The sequence below is a fragment of the Cucurbita pepo genome, chromosome LG14 (assembly GCF_002806865.2).
Source record: "Cucurbita pepo subsp. pepo cultivar mu-cu-16 chromosome LG14, ASM280686v2, whole genome shotgun sequence".
Classification (NCBI taxonomy): domain Eukaryota; kingdom Viridiplantae; phylum Streptophyta; class Magnoliopsida; order Cucurbitales; family Cucurbitaceae; genus Cucurbita; species Cucurbita pepo.
Genome location: NC_036651.1, coordinates 156811 through 181149, shown reverse-complemented (window position 1 = coordinate 181149; position 24339 = coordinate 156811). Strand labels below are relative to the sequence as shown.

General features: G+C 38.2%; 5 protein-coding genes across 9 annotated transcripts; 4 read left to right on the top strand and 1 right to left on the bottom strand.

Moving 5' to 3' along the window:
* The first annotated feature begins 34 nt into the window (after positions 1-34).
* LOC111810246 (RNA-binding KH domain-containing protein RCF3-like) lies at positions 35-5218 on the top strand. Of its 2 annotated transcripts, XM_023696899.1 has the most exons (8): positions 40-1163; positions 2235-2699; positions 2896-3144; positions 3515-3769; positions 4183-4262; positions 4489-4597; positions 4676-4802; positions 4894-5218. In XM_023696899.1, exons 1-8 carry the CDS (start codon positions 480-482, stop codon positions 4911-4913), a joined length of 1989 nt encoding a protein of 662 aa, XP_023552667.1. In that variant the 5' UTR covers positions 40-479; the 3' UTR covers positions 4914-5218. The 2 variants fall into 2 exon arrangements, 1 of the variants encoding a protein (XP_023552667.1); XR_002817389.1 differs by lacking the exons at positions 4676-4802; positions 4894-5218 and adding an exon at positions 3841-3901 and having other exon boundaries at positions 35-1163.
* A 299-nt stretch (positions 5219-5517) lies between these two features.
* On the top strand, positions 5518-12016 carry LOC111810858 (protein PLASTID TRANSCRIPTIONALLY ACTIVE 7-like). 3 transcript variants are annotated; one of them, XR_002817462.1, is made up of 5 exons: positions 5519-5619; positions 5765-5830; positions 5919-5984; positions 7014-7425; positions 11987-12016. XR_002817462.1 is itself a non-coding variant. In XM_023697666.1 (4 exons), exons 1-4 carry the CDS (start codon positions 5584-5586, stop codon positions 7347-7349), a joined length of 504 nt encoding a protein of 167 aa, XP_023553434.1. In that variant the 5' UTR covers positions 5518-5583; the 3' UTR covers positions 7350-7491. The 3 variants fall into 3 exon arrangements, 2 of the variants coding, with proteins under 2 accessions (XP_023553434.1, XP_023553435.1); XM_023697666.1 differs by lacking the exon at positions 11987-12016 and having other exon boundaries at positions 5518-5619; positions 7014-7491; XM_023697667.1 differs by lacking the exon at positions 11987-12016 and having other exon boundaries at positions 5525-5619; positions 5774-5830; positions 7014-7491.
* Positions 12017-12403: 387 nt separating this feature from the next.
* On the top strand, positions 12404-15244 carry LOC111810857 (protein phosphatase 2C 57-like). Its single transcript, XM_023697665.1, has 11 exons — positions 12404-12927; positions 13188-13316; positions 13404-13506; positions 13624-13734; positions 13980-14059; positions 14170-14223; positions 14362-14478; positions 14582-14636; positions 14736-14768; positions 14867-14913; positions 15003-15244. Exons 1-11 carry the CDS (start codon positions 12620-12622, stop codon positions 15127-15129), a joined length of 1164 nt encoding a protein of 387 aa, XP_023553433.1. The 5' UTR covers positions 12404-12619; the 3' UTR covers positions 15130-15244.
* Positions 15245-17049: 1805 nt separating this feature from the next.
* LOC111810856 (thylakoid lumenal 17.4 kDa protein, chloroplastic-like) lies at positions 17050-18992 on the bottom strand. Its single transcript, XM_023697664.1, has 4 exons — positions 18829-18992; positions 18276-18400; positions 17643-17889; positions 17050-17405 (listed from the first exon to the last, which is right to left on the bottom strand). Exons 1-4 carry the CDS (start codon positions 18944-18946, stop codon positions 17182-17184), a joined length of 714 nt encoding a protein of 237 aa, XP_023553432.1. The 5' UTR covers positions 18947-18992; the 3' UTR covers positions 17050-17181.
* Positions 18993-19219: 227 nt separating this feature from the next.
* LOC111810853 (exonuclease mut-7 homolog) lies at positions 19220-24310 on the top strand. 2 transcript variants are annotated; one of them, XR_002817460.1, is made up of 9 exons: positions 19220-19651; positions 19752-19883; positions 20167-20290; positions 21217-21659; positions 21914-21990; positions 22110-22245; positions 22726-22929; positions 23361-23767; positions 23891-24310. XR_002817460.1 is itself a non-coding variant. In XM_023697662.1 (8 exons), the coding sequence occupies exons 1-8, from the start codon at positions 19262-19264 to the stop codon at positions 23418-23420; spliced, it is 1566 nt and encodes a 521-aa protein (XP_023553430.1). In that variant the 5' UTR covers positions 19220-19261; the 3' UTR covers positions 23421-24310. The 2 variants fall into 2 exon arrangements, 1 of the variants encoding a protein (XP_023553430.1); XM_023697662.1 differs by having other exon boundaries at positions 23361-24310.
* Positions 24311-24339: the final 29 nt, after the last annotated feature.

The window sequence follows — 24339 nt, the reverse complement described above, 5'->3', positions numbered from 1 at the left end:
GGGAATGGTTAACATGTTTTATCCACTGAGAATTTAGATAATTAGAGGACCCTTGAGAAACGGCGTCGTGTAGGAGCAGTGGACTGCACATCTTCCGCTAAACTGTGGAGCCGGTGAAGCAGATGGATTTCTACTTGCATCATCATAACTTCTCTTCGTCTTCCTCTTCTTCCTCTTCTTCTTCGTCTTCTAGGGTTCGTAATTGCAGCACTCTTATTGGACTTTCATTGGTAAACAGGATAAAGATTGGAATTGAGGAAACGGAGTGACTTCTGAGGTTTTATTTTTGTTGGAACAGAGGAATCCTCTAACCTACTCACCAGTTACAGATAGCCACCCTTTTACTCCAGAAGATTGTAACAAAACTGGAAAATCAAAGCCATTCACATCCACTTTCTTGGACTCTAATTGCTTCGCATTGAAAATCATTAAACCGGGGTAAGCATTATTTTTCTCAATCCAAAACCCTAACATTTGAGATGGAAAAGTCTAGATCTAAGAGAAACTACTACTATGACCACCAAGACTATGATTCCGAGGCGATGGGTAGAACCAGACCTCGTTACAACAATCACTACGCCAATAATAACTATCGTCACCGTGGGAGTGCTGTTCGACCGACTAAACCTCAAGACCAATCTCTTATGGTCACCACGACTTACAGGATACTCTGTCATGATGCCAAGGCCGGGGGAGTTATTGGCAAATCTGGTAGTATCATTAAGTCCATAAGGCAGCACACCGGCGCGTGGATCAACGTGCATGAGCTTGTTCCCGGCGATGAGGAGAGAATAATTGAGATATCGGACACTCGGCGGCGGGACCCGGAAGGCCGGATGCCGTCGTTCTCTCCGGCGCAAGAAGCGCTTTTCTTGATTCATGAAAGGATTCTCGAGAGTGAAATGAGTCCTGGGTTCAATGGAATGGGCTATGGTCCTGAGGATGAGGAGGATGACTACGGCGGCGTTAGAGGAGGAGCTGGTGGCGGTAGTAGCCGTGTGGCAACAAGGCTTGTCGTGTCTAGAATGCACGTAGGTTGTTTGCTTGGCAAGGGAGGAAAGATAATCGAACAAATGAGGATGGAAACCAAGACCCAGATAAGGATTCTTCCCAGAGATCACAATTTGCCTCGTTGCATTTCAATGTCGGAGGAGATTGTCCAGGTTTAGTTTCTGAACACTTCAATATCTTGAAAGACTACCTGCTTGCTTCTTGCTATGATAATTTAAAAATCATCGAGCTTGGAATTCCTATTGATTCAAGCTGACAAGTCTACCTCTTTCTATGTTCTGGGTGGTTTAAAGGAAGCAAATTTACTTTTGCAATACTTAACCGAAGTCGCTAATTGGGTGCTTAGAAGTTGGAACATGTTAGAACGTATAATAAGACAGTAACCAAAATGGTGTCTATGGGCAGTTTAGCAGTGAAGTGGCGGGTTCTTTGAATCTGCTGCTGTCTCGTACTTGCTTCACTAGCTATTTGAGAAGCTAACAGAGTTCTACCTGAAATCATTTGTTCAGAACTCTTCGAAATTGTTTCTTACTCCATATCTTACTCGATGGATGTGTTAAGAAAAACCGGTCATATCGGCAGAAACTAAACTTTTCTATGGGGACGTCACATCTATCTCGCACATTAAATTGCTTGGTCTTTTCATATGCTCATTCCTTAGTTGATTTTTGAATTAACTTATTGAATTCCACTTCTAATATTATATATATTGAGGAAGTCTCTTCTTTTCATTTCACGTTTGTATTTACTTGTCGGGGCAGGGTTCTACGGTATTAACAATCCTTAATGTCATTTGGACTTGCTAAATATACAGTGAAGATATAAGAGATATGTAGCCTTTCATTGTGATGCATCTTTGCTTATATGAGCACATATTCTTTCATTTTTAGGAGGTTGCTTAAATTCTAGTATTTCACAGATTGGAGGTTCAAAAGCTATATTGAAATGAATTACATAAGTTTCGTGTCATAATCTATTTGATGTTTATTGGGATTCCAATTTTTGGTGCCAAGATAGATCCCTTATCCATCTATCATGGATAACAAACCTGGATATAGATAACTTAAACTTGAGCAATGTCTTGATACAAAATGAATTAAATATACAGATACGGTGACAGGAACAATTTAAGCTTCTTTTTTTCTAAGTTCTTATGACTTCGTTAATCCATTCTTTGAGTAATGAAGAACATATGTGTATATTGGGTTTTAAACCCTCTGTAGATTGTTGGAGAAGCAAATGCTGTAAAGAAAGCTGTAGCTATCGTTTCATCACGCTTGAGAGAGAGTCAGCATCGCAACCGTAGTCATTTCCATGGGCGTCTACATTCACCAGAACGTATTTTACCTCCTGATGATGATTATGTTCCACCTATTGCACGACGATTATCGATGGATGGACGACCATTCAGACCACGCATATCTAATACAAGAGGCAATGACTATTCCAACCGTCAATCTAATTTTTTGGTGGAGCCTGGAGCTGCTTCTGTTAACGACAATATGATGCCCTTTTATGGTGAGGACCTTGTATTTAGAATATTATGCCCAATCGATAAGGTTGATAGTGTTATTGGAGACTCTGATGGAATCATAGAATTACTTCGGGATGAAGTTGGTGTGGATATCAAAGTTTCTGATCCTGTGACTGGTTCGAACGAACAGATTCTAATAATTTCTTCGGATGAGGTACTCCAACTTCCTTTTTCCTTGTTGGCATATATCATGATTCACTTTTGCCAAGGGTCAAATCACTTGAGTATATACCTTTACTTGCAGAAGATATATTAGGAGTATACAAGCAATCGTTGAACTTACTTATTTTCCATTTATATTTTCATTTTTTCCTTGTTCAACTTTCTGATTGGCAAATTTGAGTTCTTAGGGTCCAGATGATGAGCTTTTTCCAGCACAGGAAGCTTTGTTACACATCCAAACTCGCATTGTTGATCTTGTTCCTGATAAAGATAACATCGTAACTACAAGGTTACTTGTACCATCAAGTGATATTGGATGTTTGGAGGGAAGAGATGGATCATTGTTAGAGATGAAGAGATTAACCGGTGCAAATGTACATATTGTGCCACGAGAAGAACTTCCCATGTTTGTATCAGGGGCTGACGAGCTCGTACAGGTTTGTCATTGAACTTTAAATAGACAGGAGTTCTTGGAATTTGTTAAAAGATGCTTGATGTAACTTCTTATTTTATTATACTTTTTAGATAAATTTCTTCTTATATAAATCAGTTACAGAGCATGGCCCTGAACAGTAAAGGTAGCAGTCTTTGAGATATTATATGCATATTCTTTTTCTTGTTCTTTTTCGAAGGATTAATATGCAGTTACGAAGTCTCGAGTTAATCGGAAATATAGTTCTTTCTTGATGTGTAAATTGGTTTTTGAGTAAGAATTTGATAAGGATTAGACGGTTGACTAATGTGGCTGATTGGAACTGATGATTTTGCTTTCAGAATTCCTAATTCCATAAACTACAATTTTTGTAGATCATAGGAGACATAAAAGCAGCTCGAGATGCAGTTGTTGAGTTAACATCTAGATTACGAAATTATCTTTACAAGGAACCGGTCCAGAAAGATGCAAGTCCTCCAGTCTCATTACCAAGCACCATGGGCAGTTTAGGACTCGAGGAATCATCTTCAAATAATAATGCTGCAGCTCGTGAAGTTCATAGTGGAAATGATTCTTCAATCACAGCCTATCAAAATGTGCAACCTTTTGGAACACCACAGCTTCTAAAGGTTACTTGTTTTCTTAGCTTTTTTTTTTTAATCTTTTCTCTTGATGAGGGAATTGTTTCTTTTCAAAACAGTCTCTTCTCAGCCATTATGAGTGGTGGCACTTTCTTTCTTTGGATACGAAACTATTTCAGAGTAAGGTTCTTCTGGAAATTGCTTCTGTATAGAATTGCTTTCTCTTTTGGACAAGTAGTAAAAGATTCTACTCCTTTGCGAGTCTACTGGAAAAGACAAGTGTTCTGGCCAACCTAGGAGAACATTTGGTTTCTATTATGTGTTTCTTTCGCATTATTATGTAGGAGTATTTCTTGCTCTCGTAACATGCCTGGAGCACTCCGTAAATTATATTGCATTTTGAATGCACACCTCTAAGACTTCAGTTCTGCACCCAAATGATTCAAACTATCAATTTGCAGGAAAATGGAGGGTCGAGCAATGAAACTGGCACGCAGAATGAAAATGACCGACGTGAAGATTTGCCTAGTGGGTTAAATAGGTAGGAACTTCATCATTCTGAATGCTGGCTGATTCCTCCCCTCCCCCATTTCTTTTGGATCAATGGGGCCTTGTATAAGCTACAAATGATTCCATGGTCAAATCCAGCCCGTCTTTTACACACGTTTCTCTTATGTCTTAGTTTATTCTGCTTCTACTTCTACTTGTTTTATAAGTTAGATCAATGGCTATTGAATGTAATATGTAAGTTTTGACGTTGCTGTTAGAATCCCTGTGCCACTTGTCACTCGGAGTACACTTGAAGTTGTGATACCAGAGGCTGCAGTTCCCAAGCTTATAACAAAGTCAAAAAACAAGCTTGCTCAGATCAGTGAGGTGGTATTAGTGAAATTTTGTTAACTCTTGTGTAATGCATTCATAAAACGCCTTGGCTGATATTTTGCTTCTTAACAGTTATCCGGAGCCAATGTTACACTGGTAGAAGATAGACCAGATGAAACCCAGAAGATAATCCAAATATCAGGCACACCAGAGCAGGCCGAGAGAGCCCAGAGCTTGCTGCAAGGCTTTATTTTGAGCAGTAAGGCTCTCAAACTAACCCATTTTGTGTTACATTTCTGCTTCTATGTTACCTTTGTCTCTGTATTCATTCATCTGTTCGACATTTTCAGTGCAAGAAGATGGGCCATAAGTTTTGGCCATTTGGTTTTACACTAGACTTTAGTTGCCCATGAAAGCATTATTGCCCGCCCCATCAAGATCGACTGTAGTACCCCGGGGGCTCGGAAGACGTGCCTCTCTCTTCAGATGTTTTAGTGGAAGAGCCATGGAGGAAGAGGAAGCCACATTAACCATTGGCATGTAAATTTGGAATGTACAACAGTTTTCATTCCTTTTGTTGTTTCACAAATATTTACGTTTGTAGGAAGCAAGTTCGGTATCACTATCTCCATGGCTATTGAAATCAATATTAAGCATCTATTAGTTTTTGGTAAAGCTTAATTATGTTAATCAACAAAGGTTTAGTGAAAGTTTTTCTTTTTAAATGTTTAATTGATAACTTGATATCCACTATTGATTAAATGTTTAATTGATAACTTGATATCCACTATTAATTAAATGTTAATTGATGCTAAAGGTAAACAAAGGGTAGAAACTTGGCAATTAGCAATACATTATTTTGAATGGATGAGAAGTAAATTAATGAATAAAAATAATTGTTTAATTCAATATTTTAATTTCTATATTTTCAGCTTAGAAGAGGACATTTTTCTTGAAAACTTGAAGAGGTAGGTTTATTTATCCAAAAATCGTACCTTTCTCTAAGTATATCATCCCAAAATGAAGAAGATAGGACAACGATGACTACAATTCCATCACTCTCCTTTGCTTCACCTGTAATCACTCTCTCCTTTTCTTTCTCCGTTTGGTTCTTCGGCCAATAATGGCTGAAATTTCTGTCTTATGCTTTTGCTCTTTTTTATCTTTAGCATCATTTCCAAAGCACATTAAATTTTGCTTAATGTTGGCCATTTTTTCTAGTTGTTACAGAGGATAGAGGTGAGGGTTGGAATTTCTCATGGATTTAACTCTCCTCCCCGGCTACAGGTTAAGAGTCGAGAGATTCTTTCAACAACGAAGCTAGCCATGCTCTTGTCGGCCTTCATTGTTCACGTTTTCTTGTTTTAGTTTTCAGGTGGCCGCCAGAAAGCAAGGAAATGGTGAAGGTGTCGGGCGGCGAGTGTGGCGACGAAGAAAATTGGTATCTTAATTTTTCCTTCACCATTTCTTACTTTCTTGTTCTTCTCCATTGCCACCTCACCCACCATTATTATTGTCTTCTCCTTTTTCTTNATTTGCTACCTTGACCTAAAGTTTCTTTAAAGAAACGAAGTTTGTGTAATGATATGCCGTATATTGCAACTGCATAAAGCACTGGGAGCAGGAATTTCTATCTTTCGTGTCGTCTTTTACTCTTCTTTTGTGGTATAAAAAAGAAGGATTGTAAACGCCACCTTGTGGTTAGTGTTTCTTTGCTATTAGTATTGATTGGGAACTGCAGTTTACAACGGAGATTTGTAAACGTTGGAAAAAACAAACATGGGTTATTCGGTGCTTTTGTGACGAAAATTGGAGATGTTTGCTTGTTCTAGCTGCTGCTTTGATTAATGCAACCGAATACATGGTGTTTTATGATAACTACCTGTGGATGTGTCAGAAATGATCCCACTTTCTAATCCATCAAACTTTTGTGATTAATGATGATTAGGACACGAGCACCATGGGTAGTTAAAAACACTCAAAAGAGTATGTGGAGTTGTGGGTTCATGGTGGTATTCAAATCCTACAAGTTTCTTAGTCATCATATATGTTGAACAGGCAGTTGTGTAGATGAAATTAGGCGAGATTAGCACCATGGGTAGTTAAAAACACTCAAGGAAAATAATGATATGGACTGTACACTCAGTGTAGGATTAGGTGGAATGGAGGATAGATTGAGATGATTAATCACTTTAACAAGACAACATGCGGATTATACTGCTTGCGATTATTGGGATGCGAACTAAGTAACGTCGCCATGGGAGCTTATGCTCAAAGTGGACAATATTGTTCATCGTGGAGAGTTTCTCAAAACAAATAGAATACTGAGATGGTTTTGGATTACAGGCCTGGCTCAAATTATTTCTTTTTTAACTTGAAGCCTGAAATCGTTTATGATGAATGATCCTGACTAAAATTCTACATGTTGTTCTCATTGACATTGAAACATTGAATTTGATTGATTGTGCAGACGAAGAAGGATGAGATGTCGATCTTCAAAATGGATCGAATTCCATTCCTTGAAGAACAGGTAAGGAAGGTAAAGGAACAGGGGAAGCTCATAACAATGGACATCGAAAGACTTCTGCTATCAGAGGACAACCGCTTCGATTTTGTGAACGAGGTTGCAGCGGAGGCTAAGGAATACGTGGAGAACAATCGTGACGAATATGGGGGTTCCAAGAAAGCCATTCTTCATGTTCTTAGCAACCGAGTGAACGATGCAGGGTTCTATCGACCGGATGCATATGCAGAAGAGGACCCATTTAAACCCGGACCTCATTACCTCAAACAGGAATTTACTTGAACAACCTTATTACAAAACCCATTTTCCCATGCAAACTTAGTCTATGTATTAATTTGCTTTTCCCAGTTGTTGTATGTTACTGTTAAAAGATTACGTGTTTAGATTGCTTTATTTGATTTAAATCTTCTGATGGTTAGGAGTCGATTTGTTTTTTATTTGATTTACTCTTGATTTGATTAGATTTTGTTTTGATTTGTTTACGGATTTGTTAACAGATTTACTCTTGATTTGATTAGATTTTGTTTTGATTTGTTTACTGATTTGTTAACAGATTTTCTGATTTTTAGGTAGATTTTCTAGATATCTCATTCTATTCTCTTCAAAATTCAATCATCTCATCAATTATTCAATCAATCCTTCTTTCACTAACAATTGGTATCAGAACTATCTTCTTAAGGGATCTGTGAGATCAAAATAGGAGGAGAATCCAGTTTTTCCGCTGTTGCACCACCAATCTTCGATGGAGACAATTATCAAATGTGGGCAGTTCGTATGGAGACTTATTTGGAGGCCTTGGATCTTTGGGAAGCAGTAGAAGAGGATTACGAGGTCCCTCCACTCCCAGCAAATCCTACTGTAGCACAAATCAAATTACAGAAGGAAAAGAAGACGAGGAAATCAAAGGCGAAAGCTTGCCTATTTGCCGCTGTATCTCAAATGATCTTCATGCGAATAATGTCCCTCAAAACAGCAAAGGAAATCTGGGATTATCTCAAGACCGAATATGAAGGAGATGAGAGGATTCGTGGAATGAAAGTCCTGAATTTGATCAGGGATTTCGAGTTGCAGAAGATGAAGGAGTCAGAGTCGGTAAAAGAGTACTCTGACAGACTTCTCAGCATCGCCAACAAGGTAAGATTGCTTGGTTCTGTATTAAATGATTCCAGGATCGTTGAAAAGCTGCTAGTCACTGTTCCAGAGAAGTTTGAAGCCACCATTACTACTCTGGAGAACACCAAAGACTTGTCAAAGATTTCTCTTACAAAGCTCTTGAATGCTTTACAAGCACAAGAGCAAAGGAGGTCTATGAGGCAAGAAAGGGTGATTGAAGATGCGTTACCTGTTAAGCATCAAGACAGGTATAAAAACAAGAAAATTTTCAAAAACCAATCGACGTATGGAAATCCATCTGCAGATTATCAGAAGACAAAAGGAGGAGGTTTCAGAAAATCCTATCCACCTTGCCGTCATTGTGAGAAGAAAGGTCATCCACCATTCAAGTGTTGGAGAAGACCTGACGCCTTCTGCTCCAAATGCAATCAACTTGGACATGAAGCTGTGATCTGTAAAGCCAAAGATCAGGTGAAAGAAGTAGATGCAGAGGTAGTTGATCAAGAAGAGGAAGAAGAAGATCAATTGCTTGTGGCCACTTGTTTCTCAGGCAAAGAATCAAGCGAGAGTTGGTTGATTGATAGTGGGTGCACAAATCATATGACATATGACAAGGAGTTTTTTGAGGAATTAAGAGACACTAACGTCAAGAGAGTGAGGATTGGCAACGGTGAACACTTGGAAGTCAAAGGAAAAGGCACAGTAGCTATAACAAGTTATGAAGGTACAAAATTTATTCCAGATGTTTTATTTGTACCTAAAATTGATCAAAATCTATTAAGTGTTGGTCAGTTACCTGATAAAGGCTATAAAGTGTTGTTTGAGAATAAGCAGTGTTTGATCAAAGATGCTAGTGGCAAAGACTTGTTCAATGTCAAAATGAAAGGAAAAAGCTTTGCTCTAAATCCGATGGAGAAAGAGCAGATGGCCTTTATATCCAAAGCTAGTGCCACTGAGATTTGGCACAAAAGACTTGGGCACTTTCATCATCGAGGTTTGCTTCAGATGCAGTCAAAGAAGCTGGTAGAAGGACTCGCTGACATTAATGATGACATGCCTCCTTGCCGTGCTTGTAATTTTGGGAAGCAACATAGGCAACCCTTTCCTAAACAGGCATGGAGAGCCTCGAAAAAACTGCAGCTGGTTCATACTGATCTTTGTGGTCCTCAGCGAACACCATCATTAAATGGTAATCTTTATTACATTATTTTTATTGATGATCTAACAAGAATGTGTTGGATCTTCTTTATGAAGCAAAAGTCAGAGGTTGCGGGTGTATTTTGGAAACTCAAGGCCAGAGTCGAGAATGAAAGTGCATGCTTGATTCAGACTGTAAGATCAGATAATGGCAAGGAGTACACTTCAGAAACTTTTAACAGGTTTTGTGAAGAGGCTGGAATTGAACATCAGTTGACAGCACCATACACTCCTCAACAGAATGGCGTCAGTGAAAGGAGGAATAGATTCATAATGGAGATGACGAGATGCATGCTTCATGAGAAGGATCTTCCAAAACGTTTTTGGGGAGAAGCAGCAAACACTGCTGTGTACTTGCAAAATCGAATTTCAACAAAAGCTGTGAAGAACCTGACACCATTTGAAGCTTGGTATGGTTACAAACCTTCTTTAAAGTTCCTTAAAGTATTTGGGTGTCTTTGCTTCACTTACATTCCACAGGTCAAGCGTGATAAGCTTGACAAAAAGGCAGAAGCTGGCATATTTGTTGGGTATAGCACTATATCCAAAGCTTACAGAGTTTTTCAACCGCACACTAGTCGAGTTATTATGAGCCGAGATGTTCATTTTGCTGAAAATGAGCAATGGAATTGGGAAGAACTGACAAAGGTGAATCAGATTCCTAATGCACCAACCTTTGGTAGCATGTTAGAAGAATCTGAAGATGAACGACAAGAAGAGTCTGAAGATGAACAACAAGATGATTTGGTTGATGATGCACCTGTGAGAGGTACAAGGTCACTATCTGATATTTATCAAAGGTGTAATGTAGCTATTTGTGAGCCTGCAGGGTTCCATGATGCAAAAAACAGCCAACATTGGATGGCTGCAATGCAGGAGGAGCTTTCGATGATCGAGAAAAACAAAACATGGAAGTTGGTTGATCGACCTCTAAACAGAAAGATAATTGGAGTAAGATGGGTATTCAGAACAAAGCTAAATCCTGATGGTTCAGTTAACAAATACAAAGCAAGACTTGTTGTGAAGGGATATGCACAAGTTTTTGGAGTTGACTATTCAGAAACATTTGCACCTGTTGCCCGGCTTGATACAGTAAGATTGTTGCTTGCTCTTGCTGCTCAAAAGAGTTGGAAAGTATTCCAGTTAGATGTTAAATCTGCATTCTTAAATGGAGTCTTGCAAGAAGAAATTTTTGTCGAGCAACCTGAAGGTTTTGTTAGCAGAGGCAATGAAGATAAAGTCTACTTGCTGAGAAGGGCTTTATACGGTCTTAAACAGGCTCCGCGAGCATGGTACAGTAAAATTGATGATCATTTGGTTGGTCTTGGCTTTCAGAAAAGTCAATCTGAACTCACACTGTATGTCAAGCATGAAGGTACAAATACTTTAGTCATTTCTCTTTATGTAGATGACTTATTAATTACAGGAAGTAATCCAAAGCAAATTAACAAGTTCAAACTAGAAATGAAAAAGATATTCGAAATGACAGACCTTGGTCTGATGTCATATTTCCTTGGCATTGAGATCAAGCAAACCCAAGATGAAGTGTTCATTTGTCAAAAAAAGTATGCAAAGGAGATACTAAAAAAATTTCAGATGGAGGATTGCAAAGCAATGAATACTCCTATGAATCAAAAGGAGAAGCTGGTCAAAGATGATGATTCTGCCAAAGTTATTGAAGCTGAGTTCCGGAGCTTGGTAGGGTGCCTGATGTACTTAACAACAACCAGACCTGATATCGTAAATGCTGTAAGTATTCTCTCCAGATTTATGCATTGTCCCAATGAGACTCACATGAAAGCTGCAAAGAGAGTTATCAGATACATCAAGGGGACCTGGAATTATGGAGTGAAGTTCTTAAAGCACAAGGAAATGAAGCTAATTGGTTTCTCTGACAGTGATTGGGGTGGCTCAATCGATGACATGAGGAGTACATCTGGTTACTGTTTTTGCCTCGGATCAGGCATGTTCTCTTGGTGCTCAAGAAAGCAAGAAACTGTAGCTCAATCCACTGCTGAGGCAGAATTGATAGCTGCAACCGCCGCAGTAAATCAAGCTCTCTGGTTAAGGAAAATTCTCGTGGATCTAAACTTGGAGCAAAAACACAGCACTGAGATACTAGTTGATAACCAAGCTGCTATTGCAATCTCCAATAATCCAGTTTTTCATGGAAAGACTAAGCATTTCAACATCAAGTTATTCTTTGTTCGAGAAGTTCAAAAGAGTGGTGATGTGACTCTTTGCTATTGCAAATCTGAAGATCAAATTGCAGATGTCCTTACCAAACCTCTGCCACTTAGCAAGTTTGAAGATTTCAGAAAAAAACTTGGAGTTTGCAGCATCTAAACCAGGAGGAGTGTTAAAAGATTACGTGTTTAGATTGCTTTATTTGATTTAAATCTTCTGATGGTTAGGAGTCGATTTGTTTTTTATTTGATTCTCTTGATTTGATTAGATTTTGTTTTGATTTGTTTACGGATTTGTTACCAGATTTTCTCTGATTTCTAGGTAGATTTTCTAGATATCTCATGTGTATATATAGAGCATTCTTGCTCCTCAAAATTCAATCATCTCATCAATTATTCAATCAATCCTTCTTTCACTAACAGTTACAATCTGTTACAAGACAATAAGAACCGCCCATTCGTTTGCTTACTAACCTCCTTCAAAACGTCAAACTATGTCTGGAGAATAAAAAAGTAGTGGTATTCAGAGTATACCATCCGCGAAGTGTTATTTTCAATTGTTGTGGCTATCTGAAAATTTCAATCTATTGTTATACAACAAGAATGAAACTTGGCCTCAAATTCCATTCCTTTGCTTACTTGAGCTCCTCTAAGATGTCAACCTATTTCTCAAGGGTCAAACTAATTGCCAAATTATAAGATGAAGCAGAAAGTGGAACAGGAGCCAAGAGAAGTTGAGAAAATAATTGTCAAGATTACAACTTTGGACGTGAGCCACAGATTTTACAGTCGGACCCCACTTGGTGATGGTAGACCTGCAGGTTGCATCTTCTTGTCCGTCCTAGAATGAAACGATCTATCTTCACAGCTGTGGGCAAGATTCAAAATATCTTAAAATATGGTATCTGATCCGTTAATCCACTTAGAGGCCTTCCTTCATTCTCTTATCCTTCCCACTTAATTTAATCTCCTTTACTATCTCTATCTTTCGAGTTTCTACGAAAGTATTTGATTCGAGTCAAAATCGCAACTGGGTTTGGTTTCCCGAATCAGTAAATGGCTTTGCTGAGTCCTCGATTGCATAGATTCCGCCTAACCAAGCTCCACTATGCCTCCGCCTCCATACCCACAAAGACAAACCAGCTCACTCTCAGAAGAAAAAGCCGTTGCTGCTCCTCCATAGCTATCGATGCTCCATCTTCTTTAACAGATGCTGCGGGAATCAGATGGGGCTCGACGACTCTGCAAGGATTGCGCGAAGAAATGGAGGACGACGTTGTTGTGCGGTCTGATGGTCTTAGTGGCTTCTTGTTTGCTGCAGTGTTCGATGGCCATGGTGGCTATTCCTCCGTCAAGTTCCTCAGGTGGGGAATAACAGGGCAACTTGTGGTGAAGTCTTCAGAATTTTATGTTTTCATGAAGTCCAATTTAACTTGCGAATGTTTTGGGGAATGGAGGCTTTAATTTTGATGCTTGGCTTTATTACAATGCCAAAAGTTAATCATAATCATTAATCATCATGACACAAAAACGATTGCTGAAAACTCGATTTACCCAGTTTTATCACGACACAAAAATCATAGTGGCTTTGACAATTGTATTGGTGTAAATGATGTTGTAACAGAGAGGAGCTGTACAAAGACTGCGTAGCAGCTTTACAAGGTGGCCTGCTGTTGAATGGAGGTGATTTTGAAGTGATAAAAGCAGCTTTGGCGAAGGCTTTTGATGAGACTGATAAAAAGTTACTCCTTTTGTAAGTGAAGCATCCAGTTTTCCACTTGGTTATATGTATGTTGGCAATGCAATTCTCTATTTGACGTAATTTTGCTACACTTGTAAGGCTTGAAGCAGATGGGGAGGAAGATGAGTCTGGTTCCACGGCAACTGTTGCGTTCATACGAAACGATGTGTTGTTCGTTTCTCATGTTGGCGACTCTTGTGTTGTAGGCATCCCGCTGATCTTCATCTCAGTTGCAAAATTCAATCTATAGTTCAAAAAGAAACACATATCCAGGGACATTCAAGATCTTGTAAGTTCATAGTTGGTCTTTTGATGGCAGGTATTATCTCGTCCTGGAGGAGCACAGTTGTTGACTAGTTCTCATCGGCCTTATGGAAACAACACCACCTCACTGCAAGAAGTTAAAAGAATTAGAGAAGCAGGTGGATGGGTGTGTGTTTCTCTTGAAATTGGTTGCATGTTTCACTTTACTCTGATTCTCTTGTTCCATATAGAACTTAATCATAAGATGGTTAGAAACTTTGCCTGGAAACTATTCATAAGAAAAAGAGTTTTATCTGAGTTTTGCTTGCGTTAATCTGTCATTTTGACATGTTGGAATGATGACCTGCCAATATTATTTACCAAAACCCCAATTCTTCTGTGAAGCATCTTTACATCTTTTGGTGTCTTTAGATTGTTAACGGAAGAATCTGTGGGGATATCTCTGTATCGCGTGCATTTGGCGACATACGGTTCAAGACGAAGAAATACGAGTTGGGTCCTTTTACTCTCTTCTAATATTGTCCAGCTTTAGAATATTTCGTTCTTCTTAGCCATTAGTAATATACTTATACCTCTCTTGATGGCTCATTCTATGTAAAAGGATGCTACAAAAAGGAGTTGAAGAAGGGAGATGGTCTGAAAAGTTTGTTTCTCGGTAAGTATGCTTTATGATTCATCACTTCTATCATTTTTGTTTTATTGCTGCTTATTGTAAAGTGTTTGCCTTATTTTTCGTCTGTTTACTAATCGACTTTACGAGGCAGTTTGACTATAGATACTTTTAACTCATCAGTGTACGTTTCAATGGAGACTTGGTTACTGCATCACCGGAAATTTTCCAAACTACACTCGGATCAAATGTCGAATTTATGCTGATAGCAACAGATGGCCTTTGGGATTACATGAATAGGTTTGTTGGGACTCATTTCTGTCCCTAAGTTAGTTTATCAGATTGTTCATCAACTTCGATCTAGACAAACTAAATAAGTGCCATTTTGGGTATTTTATTGCAGATCGGATGCGGTTAAGTTCGTTCGAAATGAACTTAGACAGCATGGTGATGTTCAGGTGTACATCATGTTAAGTTTGGGTTCTTTTACGCACTCTATTTCTTGAGTGCACCTTCTATAAATTACCATATCTGACATCATGTTACCTTGATTTCAGCTAGCTTGTGAAGCCCTCGCGCAAGCAGCCTTGGTACTACTCAGACAATATGATTTCTTTTAAAGTTTGTAATGGGAGGGATTTGCTTTATAATTCTGATATAAAGCAAGTATTGTTTTTGTATTCTGCAGGATAAAGGGTCACAAGACAATATTAGCATTATCATGGCTGATTTCGGGTGAGTACCTGTTCGATTATTCGTATTTTCAATGAGTTGACAAGACAATATTAGCTTTCAAACATGGTTTAAACCAAGTGTGGATGCAGGCGGACGGATTGGCAGAACTTTCAGATGAAGCAAGAGAACGTCATATTTGAAGTGGCTCAAGCTTTTGCTACCATCGGGGTCGTTTCTCTCGGTATTTGGTGGGCGTCCTCGACTTTCTCTCTTTAAAGTTCGTTCCATACTTTTTGCCTGTAAAGTGTAATTGAATAATCATACAATGTATCACATCCTAGCTTTTAAATGACTTAACATATCCTCAAAAGAATTGCAAATTCTTCTTTCCCTTGTAGTTTGAATTATAAAACTGAAAATGTGATGCCTTAACTATTATGCCTGTAAAACTGCACAACAAACTGGATGCATTCTACACCTTCCATTAGGATTCAAAACTTTTCAATTTGGAAGTCTTATTTTTTGCACAAGGAACTTATCATCTTTCATCAGAAGTAACGGACATCTCTTCGGGCAATCTAACCTTCTCGTACGAGATAAAAATCTCGAACGTGGTACTTCTTTTGCTCTGTTTAAAGAAGAGTAAATAGCTTCCAAACATGAAAAAAACCAAATAGTTACCACTTTCTTCTCCATGGATCTGCTATATTTTACAGTACCTTGTTAGGAGAGTGACCAAGGCTCATCTTAGTATCAAAATCCAGAGGGGTGGGTGAGTTACAGCTCTTGTATCTATCAAAATAGAAAGCAAGATCAAGCTCATCGAACTTCTCTTCCGCGCTCGGTACATCGTCCCCTCGAGTTTGGAATTCGATATAGCTGTTGTATATATCATAGGCATGGTGGAGAATTCATCGAAATTGAGCTTTCCATCTCTGTCATGGTTCATGCGCCTGCATATTAAACACAAGCTGATGCTTTGGCTTTCCATGACCAAAGATCATTGAGATTCATCCAATTCATTGCAATTTACAACAACAATGGAAGCAATAATCAATCAAAACTCAAGACTAAACTCTCTCTACCGTTTTCATTTTCCCAATATTTCTTATTTTAACGATCAAACATGCAAAAAGACGATGACCCAGATGAGAGAAAAGAACATTGAGGCACTGAATTCATCTCTTTTTTTCAGATTTCAACGATGACCCATTGAAAAAGATGATAAAACGTTTGTGTCTGCTAATTAACAACTTCAAAGAAGGAAAATGAAAGAGAAAACAGAGAAAAAAGTGTTGAAGGCTGCAAATATAGAAATCTCTGATAGGGTAATGAAAACCAAAAGAGCATCATTTCTTGCAACATTTCTTGCCGAAATGAGCATCGCAGAAGGAAGCAGCAGTAGCATGATATAAAGAAAGAATGAATTAATTCCCATTTGCATCTGCTGCTCTGTTTGGAATACTCATTTGAGCAAGAAACATTGCAAGGAGGATGATAAAACTCACACCTCTCTCAACTCTCATTTACTGTAACCATAATTGGGCGATGATAGATGGAATTACATGAAGCAGAAGCATGTGGTTTAGTTTCTTATAAATAGAAACCAGAGAGGTGGAAAGCTGGGTTTGCAGGGAAATGAGCAAAAGAACATGAAGCTAGGGAATGGCGACAAAAGTGGTTCTGCCAGCCTGCTAATAACCTAAGGTTTCTTTCTTTTTAAATTTTTCCTCACAAGTCAGAACTCTGTCTGTCTCAATTATGTGTTGGGTTTGGTTGGTTTAGACTTTGAAGAGATAGGAATGTTGGGTAAGAAAGGACACAGATCTGAAAGAGAATGTCAGGTGGTATTGTGGAACGACAGCTGAAATTGCTTCAAAACCCAACAAACTTTCTCTAATCTTTTAACCATTCATTTGAGTTTCTGAATATGTAAATGGGTTTTCTTTCAAACACTCATTCCATTCCAAGGCTCCAATCATATTTTCAAAAAAAAAAAAAAAAAAAAAAAAAAAAAAAAAAAAAAAAAAAAAAAAAAAAAAAAAAAAAAAANTGCGCTTCCTTGGTGAGGTTGAACTGTAAATTGAATTATAAAAGAGTAATATCACAACCTCAAATAACAATGAAAGCAAAAACATCAGATTTTCTCCCTACAAAAGGTTAATGGTGGATGGGTTCAGAGTGCAAAAATGAAATGAAAGTAGAAAACAGCAATAATGCTTCAATGGGAGAGGGGGTTCTCTCTTTGAAGATGTATTACTTACCAAACTCATCAAGTTGTTTATACAATACAATACATATGGTGAAACTATAAAAACTGTATTGAAATCATCGACATCCCAATTCAGCTCTTCCTTCAGGACTGATAGTTGGATTTACACAAAGCTTCTGAAGATCAATGTAGCCTATGATTGTGTCCTCAAAAACTGCATCTTGTAACTCAGCATCATCAAATGTGGACCCTGAAAGTACAGTGTTCTTGAACAAAGCTCCTTGGAGATTGGCTTTTCCAAAATTTACTCTGTCTAGAACTGCATTCGAGAAATCAACACCTGCAATATGTAATGATATACTTAAAGCCATATTATTAGGAGGCTGGGATTTATTCTGTAAGCTAGCATTTGTTGAACTCGTGGATTTTGTCTATGTACCATATCAAGTATTGGAAGCACTAGATGCGCTTCTTTGGAAACTAAGTCATTCTTAAAGCCATATTCGTGCTAGAACATGAAGATTTGTTACCAACCCACCTCCCTATTCGAGTGGGGGTGAGATAGAGAGAGTTTTACCCTTGAAGCTGGCTCCAACAGCATAAGCTTTTGACATCACCACTTCAGAGAGGTCTGCACCATCAAACTTTGCTTCTGACATCAACGCAGCAGCAAGAGATTTCCCTTTTAACTGGCTCTTTTCATTTGTGTAGTCACAGAAACGAAGATCAATTGGCTTATCATACACACCATTTGCTTGACCTATTGTGTTGCCAACAAAAGCACGCTCACATCGGTTGGGTTCTGTCGACAGTGGAGGAAGCCTCTGCAAGTCCCACATATTATGAGTTCAACAGCTTTCTTCTTCAAACTCAAATATTATAAGTTGTTTGATGTTTGCCACAGAAAGTGGACGATGCTTATCAATCATGACTAGAAAAGGAAGAACACAAAAAAAAAAAAAAAAAAAAAAAAAAAAAAAAAAAANACGATGAACTGCATGCTAATAGAAAGACCGGTGAAGTAGAAAGCAGGGCTTCCAATCCAAATTACACATTCAATCCCCTGGAGAGTAACTAGGTTTAACATCTTAAGCCTAAATTTAACTTCATGATAAGTTTTTGGCTTATGTACCCAAACATCATGGTAAGTTTGAATATCTAAGAAGTCATGTCAATGGTTAAATCAGTACTAAACCCAAAAGCTATTAACCTGATTAGCTGCAAACGCAGGAGAGGTATTTGTCAAAGCCCAAACAGCAAGAAGACCACAAGCTACAGAGCCAATATGCTTGGAGGGTGACAAGCTCTCTCTTGGTTCTGCCCCATTCCTATTAGCTGTAATTGCAGGACACGAACGCTTTTTTCATCAGTTAATAAAATGGTATGCCAGAAAAGGCTCCATTAAAATATAACTCATAATGCTTGGATACACATTCAGTTAAAGTCCAGTTCACACGATATTCCTTTCCTTTCCCTCTACGTGGTGAAGATTTCAAATCGCATTCAGCTAAGCACATTTCAGGGTATGCAAAAAACGGGACTAAAGCATTAGCCAATTTGCACAGCCACCATCTTGATTCTAAGCCTAACAACATAAGATCCGAGAAGATGAAAGCAGTTCTCCCCAGATTCTGACGCAATTTACCCACAAAAGGGTACTTAGCAATGATTCGAGTAAATAAACGCATTAAACAAGTGTTCAAAGACAAAGTACGTAAAAGTTGAGACAGAAAAAACTCGAAGCAGATAGAAGAAATGGTAACCTGAGCAACTGATAGGGGCGAGCGAATGGGAAAATGGGGCTATAACTGGTGGGTGTTTTGCAGAGAAGAACCTGCGAGAGAAACCATTCTGAGAGAATGGAATTGATAAAGTCGCCATTTGGAAAAATGAATTCCCTCCCGCTCGCTCGCTCGCTCGCTCTGCCGACTTATCCGTTCTGATATGTTGGGGATCTGATCTTGACAACGTGGCAGTACACGTAGGATTTTCACTTAGAATATCCGTTTCCATTAAAGTTAAGATTTATTACAAGCAATGAATATAAATTTGGATAATTAAAAATAAATAGATAGACTAAAAGAAAAGAAAAGAAAAGAAATATAAAGCGCAACAACGAAGATTGCGTTTCAACCCGACATATATATATATGCAATCCCGCGTATTAATCGAATTTCACGTTTTGTGCGTCTTCTTATGGATCCCCCGAACGCCCGGCCTTCCTTCGAAATCCACATTGTCTCTTCCGTCGACTCTCCTGACTACACTCAGCTAACCCGCACGCTGACTCGCTCTAAGCTTATTGCGCTCGACGCCGAGTGGAAGCCCCTTCGATCTCCTAATCATTCTTCCTTTCCCAGAGTCTCGCTTCTCCAGATCGCTTGCCAATTCCACTTGGACCAGCCGAATGATTCCGTGGTTTTTCTGCTCGACCTGCTGTCGCTTCCTTTATCCTCAGTTGGGGATTTGTTAAGGGATGTGTTTGTTTCACCCCATGTTTTGAAATTGGGTTTTCGATTTAAGCAAGATTTAGTTAACTTGTCGACTACTTTCTGCTCCTATGGCGGCGTCTCTGGGCTTGATCGTGTAAGTGTTTGCCTCTTTTGTTTCGTTTCGTATCTCGTATTTAAGTTCCGGTGTTTCCAGGTCAGTATTTTAAGTTTCTCCTTATATGTATTTTTTCTAGATTGAACCCTTTATGGATATTACGAGCATATACAATCATCTTCAGCATAAGCAATATGGAAGAAAGATGCATAAGCAAGCGAAGAGTCTTGCCGCTATCTGCAGTGAAGTTCTGGAATTTTCTCTTTCGAAGGTTTGCCCATTTCACTTCCACATGTTTCTAGTTTCACGTTCTTTAACAGTACTTCAAATTACCTTTTTGTTTGCATCTAACCAATATTAGCTGTTATATATATTTTTTCAATTCAGTGATGTTTGATAACCAAATTATTCAGTTGTAGCTGTCCTAGTAGGCTGTTTTGGTGGTCTTTTAGAGCTTTCTCTTGAATCTTCCCGATGAGCTGGGGCTCTTCCTCAAGTCCATATGATGAAGTACTTTTGTACTAATTGTTAATCTTGATTTGTATCTTCTTTAGGAACTTCAATGTAGTGATTGGTCCTATCGTCCCCTTACAGAAGAGCAGATAGCATACGCAGCCATGGATGCCCACTGCCTGCTCGAAATCTTTAATATCTTCTACTCCAAGGTTCTAAAAGAAGGTCTGTCGTGTCTGAACCTTGGGATTTCTAGATCCAAGATTTCTGTTGATCCATAATACTTCTATCTATAAGAAAGCTGAAAGAAAATGATTTCTTGAGTTTCCATGTTAATATTACCCAATGAGCTCAGAGGACATTTAACTCCGTAAAGAAGTAATATAGGAAGAATATAATGCCTGTGCCCTTCATGTCTATGGGATTCTAGTTAGCAGTATTTTTCTCTTTTTTCATTTTTTTTTAAAAAAAAAAAAAGAGAGAAAAGAGTCTTTTCCTCCTTCACTCCGAATTATATCAACAGTTTTATCAGTTCTCTAGAACATTTTCTTGTGCTTGGGAACTCCACAACTAATGGTGGCTATTTATTCTATTTTTTTCAAACTCTGAATTCATTGCCATTGAAGTCTGCAAATTCGATTGCCAAAGCTTTTGATTCACCCTTGCATGTTCTCAAGCCAATAGCTGATTTTACATCACATATAAGGAGTCAGATGGATGTTTCACATTATTTAGCATATTAAGCAAGTCATTTTAGGTAGAAACCTCTGTAGTTGTTACAATATTGATGTGGTCAACTGTTGTTCTGAAAGTTTATGATTACCTCATGCATATCGAAGCCTATATTCACGATGCTATTATAGATTGATGGGAAAGAGCAATATTGGAAGTTACAGCTCAGTATGCACCATTTGAAGTCAAACCAGTTTGGTTCCCTTCAACTTCCCTCTTAGAGCAACTGCCTTTCTCTAAGTATATGAGAATTGGTTAGAATTTCTACTATTTATTTTGCTGCTTCCTAGATTTTGCAGATTTTTACTCCCCACCCCCTTCCAAGTATAAATGATAGCAAAGTGATTAACTGTCCCTGTGTTGGATTTTCAACTATCCTATAGATTATGAAATTTGTGATTCTTAATTCTAATTTCCAGGAGATGTTTTAAGGAACGTTTCTGCAGTTCCTTCCATTGAAGTGAATATTGGGTTGAAAGTGATTCTGGAAAAGCAAGATACGCATGAGAAGATATTAAGGACCAAGATTTCTGAAGCCTCATACATTATCAGAGCTACTGCATCCGATTTTCCACAGAGTACGCCTACTGTAAGGGCACATTGTTCTGCGTCATCGAGTATAGATTGTATGCCTATGGATGAAGATCTTCTGAAAATTGTCAAGAGATATGGTGAAAAAATTATTTTGAAAGAGTCAGACAAAATGCCCAGGACCTCCAAAAGAAAAGGCAAGAGATCATCGACTATGAAAGTGGTTTGCAGTGAAAAGAAAATTCTGGGTGTTGAAGATTGGCAGGGCCAACCACCGTGGGATTTGTCCTTAGGGGGTGATGGATGCCCTAAATTTCTATGTGATGTTATGGTAAATATTTATTTTTCCCCCTTTCTCCTTGAGGCTTGTAGGCTTTATTTTCTTAAATGAATGTTATGCAAAGTTGCAAGACAAGAAGAAACTAAAAAATAGAGCTCTCATATTTTAGGGATCAGTCAAATTCTGAATCATTGAATATAGCACTTCTAGTAAAAAGTGTTTTTGGTAATATCTTGCTCAATGAGTGTTAGGCCCAAGTTTAAGGGACAAGAATAGTTCTAATGGATGATAAATGTCTACTCCAGGTTGAAGGTCTGGCAAAACATCTGCGTTGTGTTGGGATTGATGCTGCAGTTCCGTTTTCCAAAAAGCCGGACTCTAGGTTTTAAATCATTAACAGTTTTAATGGGGCTTACATTTTGCATATTTTGCAGATTTAATTTGTTTGTTATCTATGGAGATATATCCATGCAATCTTTTGTAATTCTTTATCATATGTAGGGAATTAATTGATCAAGCATGCAAGGAGAAGAGAGTACTCTTGACCAGGGACGCTAAACTGCTGAGACATGAGTATTTGCTATGCAATCAAATATACAGAGTTAAAAGTCTTCTAAAGAACGAGCAGTTACTCGAGGTATAGATGCCAATTTCTTAAAATTATTGGCTATGGAAGTCAAAAGCACTAGTTAGCATATAGTGGACCAACCACGGTGGGGATCTTGGAAACAATTTTGTGAGAGAACTAAGCCTCTTGAACGTTCCTTAAATTCTTGGATTTCCTTCTTTCAACAATAATACAAATTACCATATCACATTGGCTTTCATGTATCAAATGCGGGTCCCTATCACTCTCCATTTCAAATTTGGTGGAGAATTATAGGTTGAAAGATTTTTGGAGATGGGAACGGAAAAAGGAACTTGTAATTAGATCAATGAAGTAATAAAGATTTAGAGCCTTGGGACTTTGGAGTATCTTGCCTTAACAGCCTAGTTCTGAAAACAAAATCAAATCTCCAGTTCGGTTATTTTGTAGATAGGAGGCCCATGATTCTAATTTTCCAATCATTTAAAGTGATTATACAATTGTATAACACCTGAAGTTTATCTGTTGTAGGTTATTGAAACTTTCAATTTGAAAATTAGTGAGGATCAGCTGATGTCTAGATGTACCAAATGCAATGGAAGGTTTATTCAAAAGCCGCTTACAACGGAGGAGGCTGTGATGGCAGCAAAGGGGTTCCAAAGAATTCCGGACTGTTTGTTCGACAAGAATTTAGAGTTCTGGCAGTGCATGGACTGTCACCAACTATACTGGGAGGTAATATTCTTCTGTGCCTTCGTTCTGCAATGAGAAAAACTTTTGAGTAGGGAGGTCTTCATGCACTTAGACAATATTGGTAATACATTCTTTTTGAGGCTTAACAATTTAAGCTATGCAGTACCTGGCGATAAAATATTGAACTTGCTCATAAAGGGATAAATAATAAAGCATAAGATTGATTTTGTTTAGTCTTTTTTTACTTATTTAATGGCCCCAACTATTAATGTCTCACCTGATAAAGAGGTCACTTCGCATTCTTCATTTGCACCTTACTCTTATGTTACATTTAGAAATGAAAAGGGTAACGAACATCAGCTTTAATATATATACTTCGAAATTTTGCAATTTGAAGTTATTAGCATTCGTATCATTTATTGTTGCCTAGGTGTTCTGGTATATCTGATGCAGCCTCTCCGCATTTTTTACAGGGGACACAATATCACAATGCAGTCCAGAAGTTCATTGATGTTTGCAAGTTGAATGAGTAGGTTAAAATGAATGATCATCATGAACAAAGAATCTAAGCAATTTTCTCTCCAGCAGTATCTGCCCCTCAGCTTCATCATTCTGTATACGACCAACTAGCACACCTCTTGGCTATGGACACATCCACCGAGTCAACTCCTGGGGGGAAATTTCAGGTGCAGACAATGAGGATCCGGTGACTTACTGGTAAATTGCGATGGAAAAAAATTGGAGCATGAGTTTAGCCTTTCTGGTTACGAATATAATGTTTTTAATGAAATTCTTTTTCTTAACCTTACTGATTGGTTTTGGACTTTCAACTCTCTTTTCACGAGTTCTTGATAGTGAAGATATACATTGCGCATATTAGGTAAGGCATACGAGAAACTTAACTTTTACATTGCTTAAACCTCTTTCTTTTGGAAAAGAAATAGCAATGCATTTCCCATAAAAGCCAAAATTTACTATTTCCTCTTCATTTGTTGTCATGAAGGATGTAGAAGAAGATTATTACATCTCATACACATGAAGCTGAATCATAAAAGCACATAGGTTTAACTTCATTGGCCTGCTTTTTCCACATTAATCAAAGTCAAGTTAGAAAGGGCAGATTATGATATGAAAGATGGGGGTAATCTTTCATTTTCGATGGCTGATTTTCAGCACCTGATCAAGTGGGAAGTGGGAAAACTTAAAGTTGAAGTTTAAATCCTTGTCAATGGTTGATTCTTTGAAGGGTCCCACCTGCTAATTCTGCTTAGTGGGTGGATCCACCCATGCTTGATTTTGGGCTATAGAGTCTATGTCTTGTAAAGATTGCAATGTTTATAAAGGGAATACCTTCTGGGTTGAGGCATAGGAGGGATAATAATTGTGCCATATTTAGTCACTATGCTCGTCTGAGTATTTTTTTTTCTCTGTTGATCCTGCAACTAAAATTTT